Here is a 12,827-nt window from a genome sequence, read left to right as displayed (position 1 = left end):
GGTAACAAACATCCAACATGAAAAATATAGGGAAAGCTACTTTCATTGTAGTTAGTTTTACTCTTAAACAAAGCCAAGTGGTTCCTGACCTTGACCTAGGCTAAACAGTAGTAGTTTTATGTGGGTATGGATTAAGTAAAATATCATCATCATTTGGCTTCCATTACTTCCATTGCTTTTCACAGCTGGAATAGTATTTATCAGCAAATCACATCGGAAAATACTATATTACCACATTTTGAGTCTGACATTTAAAATGACTGGCAGCCATGAGAAAGAAACAGCTGCAAGAATGAAATACACACTATCTCGCCAGGTCTTCAGGAGACATCCAACTGGCCACTTCTCACTGCCAAATATATTTGAGGGTATCATCTGATGAGCCTTGGGGAAAACATGTCATCACTTTCAAGTTCAGCAGTTTATTAGGTGTGGTTGGTGTCAGGACACGTCCAAGATTTAAGAGTGTCTGGACAAGCCAAGCACAGCCCTCTCAGACATCTTCATACTTCGGAGATCAGAGATAGCTATGCCGGTCATATCATATTCAAAATTATTTATTGATCTGTTTTTTTCAAAAGTATGTGAGAACAAGTGCTATCTCTTAAAAAAACATTATCTTGAAACTGATGCTTTTTCCATATCAATCAGCACATCATTTTAGCGACATTCAGTGCCAAATTCACAGGTAAGTGGAGACGGAGACTCGATAGCACTGTAACATATGTTATCGCATCATTCCACTTCCAAATAGGGTTTCAAATGGATATTCACACTCTAAGCAAAAGTAAGTAATTTCTAAAAAGCATTAACACACACAGGAGTTACAGGGGAAACCATGATCGGTCACATATTTGAGTCATCTGCATTGTTCGCCTTGTACCAGGAGTTACATTTGGGTCACACTTCATTTGGACAGCCAATGCCTCTGCTCAAGTTAGTCACTCACATCCCGTTCCTACTCAAAATATTGGCTGATGATCCAGGTATTCAAACCAGCAATCGCCTGCTCACAAAGTGACCATAGAATGCAGCACATGAGATACATCTCTTCATATCACAACCATATCCATTAGGACAATCTATGCTTCTAGAATAGGTGAAACAAAACCAACAAATTATGATCTTAATGAAAAACAACAGCATTAAAAAATACATGTTAACAAGACGAATACACATAAACAGTGCCTGTGGTGTCAAAAAAACACAGTGGATGTAAATAGGCTTTTACGACAGTGATAGAACAGATTTTTTTTCCCCCACAGAATCACACAGCTGACTGGTGCAGCCAGTTGTTTAGGACATCTGCAAGGTGCAAAAATCATGTAGACAAAGCAACATTCAAAACCTCTGCAGCACAATAACTAATCTTATAAGAAAGATACTGTTAACAAATATTCAGCATTGCATAAGTACGGTTTGCCAGAAAGTATGAGAAAGCATTTAAAACATGGAAAGGGGTAATATGGTCTGATGACCATAAAACAAGTTTTTTGGTCATCATACTAAACATATGGATGATGAACAACACAACCCAGACATTACCAGAAGTGCACTGTATCTGCAATATTGCCTGGTGGTGGTAGCATCATGCTGAGGGAACGCTCAAAAAAACCTTGCTGCAATCTTTAAGTTAACTGTAACATAAGGGAAATTGTCCAATAACCCAGAACATAAAACTAAAACTACCCAGAATGTATATCATAAATGAAAGACAGTAATTGCTGCCACATGTGCCTCTAATAATTGCTTGTAATTACTTTGTGTTTTATGTTTGTGCTGAACTCAAATCAGTTTATGGAGATTTGTTTTACACTTTGGCATTAAGGTCTCTTTCTGTTGATTAGGCATCAGAAATGCCTAACTACATCCACTGTAATACAATGTTGTAAAACACCAAAAATCCAAGGGGGTGAAAACATTTTATAGGCACTGCACCTCATAAAATAAATCATGATAATTACATTAGATCCAACTAGATATATAACTCAAATAATTATTTTATGAATGACCAGACATTCAAACAAAGCATTTTGACATTTGAAAAGTCTCGGATGAAAATGTCACACATGTCCATAATACGTAACATTCGACTTATTTGGTATGGCATAATTAATCCCTGCCCAGCACACCTTTGGGATGTGTTAACTTTTCAGAAACAATTATAGATAGTCCTCCATTGGTGGTGCTGAGCACATATCTTCCACACATAATCCTCAGTTCTCAGATTCCAAAGAAATGTCTTTTAATATTCGCCGCTCCTTACGAACACGCATTCTCTCTTTGAAGTCCTCCAACTCTTTCCTCTGAAAATAAATATGGCACAGTCATTATTAAAATCAATATTAAGTCATACTAAAACATAGAGTCTTTTTGATTTTACTTGACTTTTAAATTTCTTTGAAAAATGTTAAAATGTTTGTTTTTACTATAAATTATTTTTATTATTATTAGCAGAAGCATTATATTGTGCTGTACAGCAGTAGTTCCTTTTTTAAAACCACTGTTCTATATGATTATGTTAAAATAAAATAAAAATCAGCAAAGGAAGTTTCTCTGTTAATACAACAATTTATGGTTTCAGGGTTGAGTCATGATGGAAAGAATCATTGTAGGATTATTAGAATTAGACCATTCTTAAAAAAATCATTTAAGTTTAAACATGGACTGTCATTATGCCATGAATTTTATATGATTGATTTTGTATGATAAATATTAAAATGATAAAAGCAGTATCACAAGGAAGAGTTCTGGTAACCTCTATGTGGTGTACTGTGCCATCTATCTGTTGGTTTCAGAATGACAGTGAGGAAATATGGGTCTTGCGGTTAAAAAGTATAGAGAGCAAAATGAAAAATCATACACTATATTTAGGCTCACTACCACATTTTTTGTTGCAGTTAGCATTGAGAGTGTAGTCAGTACTACGCACCTTTGTGGTTTTATATAATATTTTTAGTTGTGGTTTTATTTTTCATGGACAGTGTGGACATTATAGAAACATGAGCTCTGTGCACTTACATGCATTCCCTCGTCTGGGGGGAAGATCTCTCTCTGGATACCATAAAAGATGCCACCATAGTACATAGAAAGAGACATTTGTTATTACATGAACACTGAACCTCGACGAATGGATTATTATGCATGATCAAAAATATAAATGGCGCTACTGACCTTTCTCTTTACTATGTACTCTTCAAAGTACTCTGCTTGATTTGAGATCCAGAACATGGTCACGGGAAAGGACAGATACAGCATCATCTGCTCAAAACAAAAAGACCAGCCAGTGAGTGACTGTGGGAAAAGGTTATATCATGATCACAGTTAGCATAAAGATAATGATTAGCTAGAGCACGAGACCTAGGCCGATTTGTACGATTTTTAAACCTTTAGACCAATACATATTAAATGTCCACCTTCGGCGTTTTAACATGTTTGATACTTACTCTAAACATTTCTATTTTAACACCCATTTTCACATCGACTGTGGGTCTACAACAGTGAAAGCTTATTTAAACTCCAACCATCGCCGAAGACCTTCACACTACTTCCGGGTTTATGGGAGGACCAAATGCTTTAAAGCCACGACGCATGCGCGGGGGTCATCAGAAATAAAAATGATTTATATATCACCGTTGAAAACAGACAAACGTGGCATTTTGATCGTATGCATTTTTTGTTTTTTGCTTAAATAAAAATCGGACGGGCTTACTTCTGTTTCGCAGATGAATTTCGGTTTAATAGAGGCATTTTGATTTGTCGTCCACTGACGGGCGCTGCAAGCCACTGATTTTGTCCAGATGTGTCACTTTCTCTTCATTTAAGATACATTTTCTTAAACTTCCTCCAAAGACCCGTACAGTGGATGTTACCAACTTACAGCCATCTCAGTCTGGTGAGTGAGTTGACAGTAGCCCTGTCTTTCAAATTTTAAAATCTTTAAAAGAGATCTGTTTCTTTCTTGTTTTTCTTCACTCTCGATGCTTCTTGGGGCAGAGGGGACACATTTGGGGTAGAAGCTGTGATTTGTTTAAAATTAGAAGAACAAAATAGTGAGGACAAATGATGTTGTGTTAGCGGTAGCTGCTTTTCTGTAGTTTTATATTACATATGTCAAATGTAATATGCTCTGAGAAGTTTGCTAGACTGAAATTTAAGTTTAGCTTGTGACCTTTGCACTGTGCAGTACATTTGTAACTGTAACCCATATTTCCCATTCTAAAAGCTAGAATGTTTACGGTTTACTCAAAGTTTTGCACATTATCCCTGTGCACAGATATTATATCTCCTCTCGGATGTCGCTAAAGTTGCAGTCCGTGACACGCGCTTTACGTCCACAACGAAAGACCTACGCGTGACGTCATCGACAACGAGAGGTGTTCAGGATCCTCGGAGAGAAAGATCCCGCGCGCCCTGGCAACCTGATAAACCCAGGTAAACGCCGTTGTTTCAAACATTATTATGCCAGTCTTGTTGACTCAGTGAACCGAATGAGTAGACCGCAAGATACACGGTAACAGAGGCGTAAAGGCTTAAGAGGTAGCGCTGATGCCCGGCGCCCACCGAGACCGTCCACTTGCACAGCGGCCTGCTCTGGCTAACTAGCTTGCTAGCTAAAGCTAGTTGGCAGTTGTCTATCAAAAGACACAATAACCGCACCTACATTGTGTGTCTATGTGACATCCCTTGCCTGTCTCACCCATTTTTGGCCACAATTACGCTACAAATAGCACACCAAATATTGCTACGACCACCGTGTTGGGCATCTATTGCTAGTTTGCTCGTCGAGTGTCTTGTGTTGTGGGAGACGGTGACGCCGTCACGGTGATGATGGCGCACACTCAGACTGAGGCTATTTGATGAGAAAGCAGTCACTGAACCAGATATCACAAAATAGAACTGTAATGTTCACTGTTTAAAGCTCGCTGCCATGATACTGGAAAGAAAATATCTGTCTTCGCAACTTACGCTCTCAGTTCTACCGTGCATGGCAGAAACAGTCATTACGAAACCCAGGGAATAATGTAACGTTTTGCCCTGTGGCCTATCGTCAGGATCTTGGTTCCTCGACGATGGTCGCTCGCCAGCAGTCATTACTTTGCAATTTATCGTTTTATCCACCAAACCTGGTAATAGTCACTATCCCAGACAAATGTGTTTGAGTCTGTGGTGTTCAGGTGAATGATATGGCAGGGTAGTATAAACACAAAGCAGTGGCATTCAGCCGACTTGCTGTTCAAACAGATTACTCATGTAGAGGAGGCCCGTTGACTAGCATACTATCACTGCTGTTTTCATTGTAAGGAGGGATGTCGATTTTACAGGTGTGAAACGTGTGATTTCATTTTAATGGTTGAACATTGCTTTAGTAGTTGGAAGCCCAATGTGTAACAACATACAGATCTCTCTAATGACAGATACTAGCCTACTTGCAATCACATGCTTGTTTGGATATGCTTATTTACCTCAAGATATACAAAGACTGAAGCAGTTTAAAGCTCTAGGACTACTGTTACATTTGCATTTTCTTTGACGTCTTCCATAAACAACATTTAGCAATAGTTTGTTACCCAGACCTGAATATGTTGAAAATTTAATGAATACCATGGGTCAGATTTGTGTGTCACTGGTTAGGTATTAAAGTGTTATCACTGTCTACACTTTTTTTAGTTATGTGTGTAAATAAAGAGAATGATTTGGGTCAAAGGGCATACAGTTACCAGGGAAGCAGTAAATCAAACAGGCTCAAGAGGACTGAGCTATTAATCACATTAATGCAAATGGATATTCCTAGTTGAACTTGATCAGCTACACTATACGTTTGTAAATGAAGATTGGGCCAAAGTGCTGGCAGATACCAGGTAGGGTTATGGTTCACATAGCTGAACTATTAATTACATACATCAAAATACCAGTATGTAATTGTTGTTGGATTTTCATTTGAAATTATAAACCACCCGGAACATTTCAGGATGTCTAAAGATTGCTGGCAAACATGCATGTGTGCTGCTTAATGTACAGACTTAGGTCTGGTTGGGATTGTGGTCATTATCACATCTTATCCTAAAGATCATACTTTTCTTGCCCCTGGAATTTTTTTTTTTCTTCTCATTTTTGAAATTCCTTTTTTTGGTTTTTCTCTCTCTGGTTTAGTTGCCATGGTAACTCCATCCTTGGCCTAGTTGTGAATGACCTCTGAATGAAAAGGAGAGTGTGATCAGGTAACAAATGAGCGAGCAAACAAAATCTATTATCCTGTTTGTGAGTGTATGTGCTTCACTTATACCTTTGAGTAATTGACACAAGTGTCATGGGGCTTACTACAACCATGTTACTGCTGCTACTTCTGGTTTCTCTGCAGCCACACTGAAAACAGTGTCTTTTTGTCATACTGTGTGGCATGTTGGAATGTAATAGACAACATTGACTTTTTTTTTTTTTTTTTTATTGTTTTAAGATTATCAATAATTTCTGTTCCTTTTTTCAGCTAATGACTATGTTTTCATTTATTTTCTAATACCATTAACAGTGATCTGCTTTCAAGGCCCATATTGATCAAGGCTTTAATGTCATTAGAATAATCAGCCAATCTAACACCAATCACTGGTTTATGTTCCTCATCACTTTTACAGAAAGCGTTTGTCAGCAGTCTTTTCTGTCACCCTTATTTTATAATTTTCAGAGGTTGATTACCGTAGTCCATAATATGGCAGACCACTGACAGAAAAGTCACACTGTGGTTTGAAAACATAAAAAAAAATGTGATGCTCAATATAATCATCCTGTGTTCTCAATAAATATCATACATAGGCTGTCTAACAAAATTAATTTAAAAACATATTACACATGAATAATGAACATAATGATTGTTGGTGGGCTTTTAAATAAAATATTTTATTTGTACAGATTATTTGTTGGAGATTTATTTGGAGCAAACATTGACACAGTCCAGTCATACTCTACATAAATCGTGTCACAAACCGTCTCCACGTCACAATGTTTTATCAACAATGTCCGTCATCCATTGCTGGTTTAGACATTAGCTGAATAAATGTGCTGAGTTTTACCAGGGCGTCTGGAACAGGGACTGAACTTTTCCTGGGTTTTACTCAGAGTTAATTATGCAACAAACCCAATCATGAGGTAGGCCAAGGAACATCTTGTGTATTGGAGTTGCTGGTTTGGGCAGTGAAAACACTTACACACATCTTAAGTTGATATGACAAACTTGTTTGCAAACATTGTCACTCATCTGAAGTCTAATATTTACTCTCGTTTTTAACTAAGTTTTTGGTCTCTGCCAACTCTCCAGGGAAATATCTGCCGTTTTCCTCCGTTTGCCAGCTTGTCAGTATATATTGATGCACAGTATTGAATGCTGTACAGCTCAAATATTAAGGTTGTAGGTGCAAGTTTTGAAAATGTATTATCAGTCAAAATTTCAGTAATTTTCAGTAATTCTGCACTTTTAGACTGGAAAATTTCAAAACAAGTCCTGAATAGAGTTAAAGGTGTAGGGTGGATTAAGATTAGGAAAACAAGAGTTATATTATACTAGTATACACTAGTGTAGTGTGGAGTGTAAAATACATTTCTGGATTGCTAGGGGTCGCTGTGTCTACATGGCTGAAAGAAAAAATAAGTTGAAAGGTCACCATAATTGTGAAGATGCATAGAATGTAGGGCAGTGTGATATGGACCAAAAAGTTATATCCCAGTACTTTTAGGCTGAATAGCGATATAAAATATATACCAGTATTTTCTGCTAACTGGGCTGCCATCAGTAGTAGTAGGCTACATTATATAAAGTGGCCCAAAAAAATCAGAACTTGTCTTATGGATTTTTCTTCCCGCGATTCAGTTCACAGCAGCATCTGCGCCGCATGTTGAGGAGGCGTGTGACGACGTAGCCTTTCAAAACAAAACCAACATGGTAGCTAAAGCCTAGTTCACACTACACGATTTGTAGCCCGATTTGCCACTCTGCAAGCTCGGTGACTGTCAGGCTGTGATCGGGGGTAAATCAGCGGTCTCCAGTCGTTATGTGTGAACTACACAATGACTCATCAAAACGGCTCCCCGACACATTTCTGACACATGGCTGATGTCTGCCAGATATCTAGCATGCCAAATATCTGGAGGAGTTGGCCAACTCGACATCAGCATCCAGCTAATGAGAGCAAGCAGCTGGCAGAAAAGGAAGCTACTTTTCACCGCAAACCATTTTTTACTCACCTCCGGCTCTCTCTGTAGCACAGACAAGCCCTGCTACCTGCGAGTGCTAATCCATTCTTTCACCCATATTCTTTGTCTTTATAATAACAAACCACAGCTGTTTCATGTGTAGTTTCATGTCATTTCCCATTTCATGTGTTTTCTTGACACAACGTGGTTTGGAGACCAGCATCAGGTGACAGAGTCCTTGTCAGCTCGTGTAGTGTGTGATAACCCTGTCACCGATCAGTCACATAGTGTGAACGCCACAGCGACTTCAAGACTCAAGTTTTGTAGAGTGAATGGCACGGCCATCAGCCGACACTAAAAGTTGTGTAGTTTGTACTAAGCAGTACAAAGGAGTGACATCTGCACTGGTGTGTTCACTGTCACGTTACCTGGTCCACGCTTGTAAAATCACCACTGTGTCCGTGACTTGTAATGTAATAACTCTATGTTTCTCAGAGAAATATTACAATGTGTCGCCAAATATACCTGGGTGTGCCGCTGAAGTAAAGTGTATGTGTGGGAAACACTGACTAAACCGTAGTTCTTCTTTTTACGAGCCAGTTCTTCAGCAATGTCGACCAGCACTGTGTCTCATTCCATAGCCTTTGTTTGATTTTGTTACTGTATTATTGTATAAGTAAGCGCATTGTGAGCATTGTACAATCCAGAGTCAAATTCCTTGTATGTGTTCACATACCTGGCAAATAAAGCTGATTCTGATGTTGTTAGAGAGTTTGTGAGCTAGGGGGGCTGCGCGCAGACAGAGGGAGGGGCAGGGTTGCGAGGTGAGGGGGAGAGAGGCGCAAACGCTGGCAGGACTTTACGGAAACATATTAATTAACTCAACATCAAACTATATCGGTATAAACGGAATTGTATAATTTTATATCTCTTTTGAAATTATATCGGTATACCTATATAACAGCATGCTAACCTCGACAGCCCAGCTGTATTCTAACATTAACATAGCTCTCCTTATTAGCTAGGCTTCTTACATGCTTGCTAATAACTTTTTTCAAGGTGGGTCTCTGACATTGACAGCGTTGTGTTGGACTGATTTGTGCAGTTGTGTATGAGAGAGGGAGCGAGCGAGCGAGCGAGAGGAGTCAGCAAGCACAGTGGATTCTTGCAGATGGCATTAGGAGCAGTAGGAGGAGCAAATATGACAGTTATTTTTTATAAATGTTACCTAGTGAACTTTTAATGGGGTACTCCACTGAACTTGTACAGTTGGAGGACTCGTAAGATAAATGAGTCTTTATTATGTGTCAAGCTTTCTGTCATTACACCCTCCTGCCTTCGAAATGCCCACTTCTTCCAAACACAGGCTTTCTATTAATTAAGCCAAGTTGATAAAAATAACCCTGATGATAACATCAACGTTAACAAACTGTACTTAATGGGTAAAATCAGTGAGTGCCCTTTAAATTGGCATGACACATTCACTTTCCTGGATCTAGTAAGAAGACTGACCTTGGTTAAGTGTAGTCCAGGAGTTTTCAAAGTCTGAGACTGAGCCACTGAATAAGTTTGTATCTTTCAATATTGAAGAAAAGATTTGTGAAATGCTTGGATTGTGATTTTCAGATTGTTCAATGATAACAAATTATCTGGGTGTAAAAAGTAATATTTTATAATGACAGAAGTGTTCTTCGTTAGATTCAGATAATTCTCATATAACAAAAAAGGCTTTGGTTATTATTGCTACTAAGTACCCTCTTCTTTGTATTGTTTTTCCCAATGCATAACTAACTACACAAGTGTATGCTACACCATGTGAAGTTGGCAAATTGCCTGTACCCTGTTTTCTCCACTCCAGGTCCCTGTAGATTTCGGCTGCTCCGGTGCTCTGATGATTAATGGAAGTGCCCTCAGACTTCTTCGCAGAGTCTCATCTCTGTGTGCACTGCTGCCTCTCTGTCTGACCCAACCCCCAGTCTAAATGCAATACTCTCTTTTGCTTTCCCCCTTCCTCTTGCTAGTTATCATCCCTCCCTCTTTCCCTGTGTCTGAATATGATCTCCCCCCATCCTTCCAGTGACAGGGCCATCAGTTTGGCCTCCTCTGAATTGCTGTAGGTTGGAGCTTTGTCATTCTGGCAGCTGCTGTATTGTCTTTGAGAATGGTGCATATGGCACGTGGACAGGGAAGTGGGTCTGTGAGGACCACGTCAATGTCTGGCTGCAGCACCGATAAGCTGCTGCTTATTTCATTTGGGAAAACTGCCATTATGCATTGCACTCACCAGTCACCTGACAAGTATACAGTGCACAGAGTGGCTCTTTACTCGCTTGATCTCATGGGAATTTGACATATGACTAACTTTGAAACTGTGTGGGTGTGTACATTTTTTGCATGCACATGCGACTTAAGATTGAATGAGAGGTGAGAGGTCAGCGATCAACTTGCCTCTGGTAGTGTAGAATACGATTTGTGGTTGATTTGATAAACTGTGGTGTGCACTTGATGTAATGTTTTATGGATTAAGGCAGAGGATTTAAAAGTGGGAGGCAGGCCCTCCTCATGGGGCTCCACCGGTAGGCTCAGTAAATGGAAATGGAAAAAATATTAAATTACCTATTACATTATTAGTAGTTATTAAAATGAGATCTCATAGCCTAAATGTATGTGATTAAAGAGATAGTTCGTAGATACATTATTTTGGGGGAATTTTACTGTTAGTGAAACTAACAAATGCCTTAGGACAGACCTTTTTATATATTTGGTGTAGGGATGAAGTGGTTACCGGTTTAATGATAAACCACGGTAAAATTCCTGGCAGTTAGTATTATTGTTTCAAATTGAATTCAAACTGTTGAATTATCATTAAAACCATGTTTGATTAACTCGCTTTGAAAAACTCATGGTAAATACTGTCCAGCCTCAACCAAAGTTAACAACGATCTCCCAGACATATGCGATGAAATGAAAACACGATGTAAGTCAGTGACAGTGCTCTGGAGATTTTTCAGCCTGTCTGAAGTGTGGTCATATTTTGCTTTTTATAAGAAATGAGTGCTGAGGGAAACTTAATAGAAGAAAATCGCGTTATAATGAATGCAAAGTCAGTTAACTTTCAGCTCAATGCATGATGCTGGGACTTCAGAATGAAGGACTCCTTTACAAGACTATATCTGACTGTATTTGTTAAAATTGTTCATGGCGTCACCGCATATACTTTATAAAATCTTTAATGTTAATGCACATTTGATATCGTTTACAATATTGGCTGTTTTAATGTTTATTCAAACAAGTAATTTAATTTAATCCACTCAGTCCAACAGTCGTCTCTCACTTGCCCTTCTTGCACTTTTTCTCTCATGGCGAGTAGTGAACTGCAGGTTAAAAGTGTTAGAGTTACTTTAGCAGGGTTAAGAGGCACTATTGTCAGGTGGGATGGATGATTGGTGAAGAGTGAACAGGGTCTCTGTATGTCATCTGCCTCTTGAGATTGTATCTTCAGTTGTGAATCCTGCCAGCAGCTATGCTTACATATGTTCCCTGATTCTACCATCATCACACAGAGAGGTTCCTGTTCCTATTGGCATGAGGCATGTATTATGAGGCTGCATTTACTAGCACTTGTGGTAATTATGGTACAAAAAATGTTACTTGGTATTTACCTGGCCCGCTAACAACTTTGTTTTTAGTTTTGTGAATTATTTTATCAGTCGTATCCCATTATGATCTAAAAGCATATGGCCATAGTCATATCCAAAGGTAAATTTGTCTAGACAGCAAAACACTACAGGTACATTATTGGAAATAAGCCAGTTTATCTGATTAAAAGAGTTCTGTACTTCCTGCCGACCAGTGCAGGGTGGTCACCGTACAGTCATGAACATCAGTACTGGAGGCTGCTCTGCTACAGGAAGGCACAGTGGGTGGTTTCCCTCTTTCTGTCACACTCTCTGTCCTTCTCTGTGGTTTGTTTTCCTTCATGTCCTCAGCTTGACTGTTATGCTATCCTACGTTATTCCTTGCATCCAGATTATTCACATTTACTGGTAGTCCTGGGCTGTACAATGTGCAGCCTCTGCCTTCAGTTGTTTAATATTTCTAGATGAAAATAAAATTGCTTGCTTTAAGAGCCAAGTAGCCACACGAAATACACTTTAAATTTTTATTTAACCTGGTGTGGATTTCAGAAAAATAAAATGTTAATGATAATTTTGGTAACCCTGATCAAGTTCTCTGCTTGAATTAAATGTGATTTAGAGGTGGTGTTTCTGGGTCTGCAGAGTTTATGTTTTTGGTCTGGCCATATATCATATTTTCTCCTCAAAAAAAACTGTTTTGCAGCTACTCTTGTATTTGTGTAGTACAGCCAGAATATGAATCCAAGTGGTATGAGGACAGGATGGAGTGCAGATAAGGGATCCCTTAAATTGGTAGGGGAAGGCATATTCAAGATTATTCTGAGGGAAGAGTGAGTGGGGGTGGGGCATGATCAAATGGACAGAGGAAAAAACAGGAAGGGGGGTGGGGTGTTAAAGGTGTAACAGAGAGGAGAGAGCAAGGACCTCAAGCTATTGATGGGGAAAGAGGGGAGGGGTGGAATGAGCAAGCGCGTAGGAGGGAGGGAGGGAGGGAGGGAGGGAGGG

The 12,827-nt window shown here is 39.1% G+C and overlaps 2 protein-coding genes across 7 annotated transcripts in view; one reads left to right on the top strand and one right to left on the bottom strand.

The window, feature by feature from the left end:
* Nucleotides 1-541: 541 nt before the first annotated feature.
* LOC123958542 (protein PET100 homolog, mitochondrial) lies at nucleotides 542-5,063 on the bottom strand. 3 transcript variants are annotated; one of them, XM_046031941.1, is made up of 4 exons: nucleotides 4,969-5,063; nucleotides 3,175-3,261; nucleotides 3,022-3,054; nucleotides 542-2,306 (listed from the first exon to the last, which is right to left on the bottom strand). In XM_046031941.1, the coding sequence occupies exons 1-4, from the start codon at nucleotides 5,002-5,004 to the stop codon at nucleotides 2,217-2,219; spliced, it is 246 nt and encodes an 81-aa protein (XP_045887897.1). In that variant the 5' UTR covers nucleotides 5,005-5,063; the 3' UTR covers nucleotides 542-2,216. The 3 variants fall into 3 exon arrangements, with proteins under 3 accessions (XP_045887897.1, XP_045887911.1, XP_045887904.1); XM_046031955.1 differs by lacking the exon at nucleotides 4,969-5,063 and adding an exon at nucleotides 3,447-3,572; XM_046031948.1 differs by lacking the exon at nucleotides 4,969-5,063 and adding an exon at nucleotides 3,447-3,549 and having other exon boundaries at nucleotides 3,175-3,294.
* The window catches only part of brd4 (bromodomain containing 4), a 38,545-nt gene continuing 29,483 nt past the window's right edge, over nucleotides 3,766-12,827 (top strand). For 2 of the 4 annotated variants that reach the window (XM_046031916.1, XM_046031902.1), the window contains exons 1-2: nucleotides 3,767-3,895; nucleotides 4,277-4,434. In XM_046031916.1, the coding sequence (XP_045887872.1) occupies nucleotides 3,866-3,895; nucleotides 4,277-4,434 (188 nt within the window). In that variant the 5' untranslated portion in view covers nucleotides 3,767-3,865. Of the gene's footprint in view, nucleotides 3,896-4,276; nucleotides 4,435-6,153; nucleotides 6,222-12,827 lie in introns of those variants that run through there. The other 2 variants (XM_046031911.1, XM_046031931.1) reach the window with 2 other exon arrangements.

Source organism: Micropterus dolomieu, linkage group LG02 (genome assembly GCF_021292245.1).
Source record: "Micropterus dolomieu isolate WLL.071019.BEF.003 ecotype Adirondacks linkage group LG02, ASM2129224v1, whole genome shotgun sequence".
Lineage (NCBI taxonomy): Eukaryota > Metazoa > Chordata > Actinopteri > Centrarchiformes > Centrarchidae > Micropterus > Micropterus dolomieu.
Note: the sequence above shows the minus strand (reverse complement) of the source record. Positions and strands in the feature narration are given on the sequence as shown.

What these genes read in the sequence shown, in the direction of transcription:
- LOC123958542 (XM_046031948.1), bottom strand. Translation starts at nt 3,473, where the DNA reads ATGGGTGTTAAAATAGAAATGTTTAGA. An exon ending in TTAAAATAGAAATGTTTAGA is followed by an intron (nt 3,295 to 3,446) that starts GTAAGTATCAAA and finishes CTTTTCCCACAG; the next exon opens with TCACTCACTGGCTGGTCTTT. An exon ending in AGTACATAGTAAAGAGAAAG is followed by an intron (nt 3,055 to 3,174) that starts GTCAGTAGCGCC and finishes TATGGTATCCAG; the next exon opens with AGAGAGATCTTCCCCCCAGA.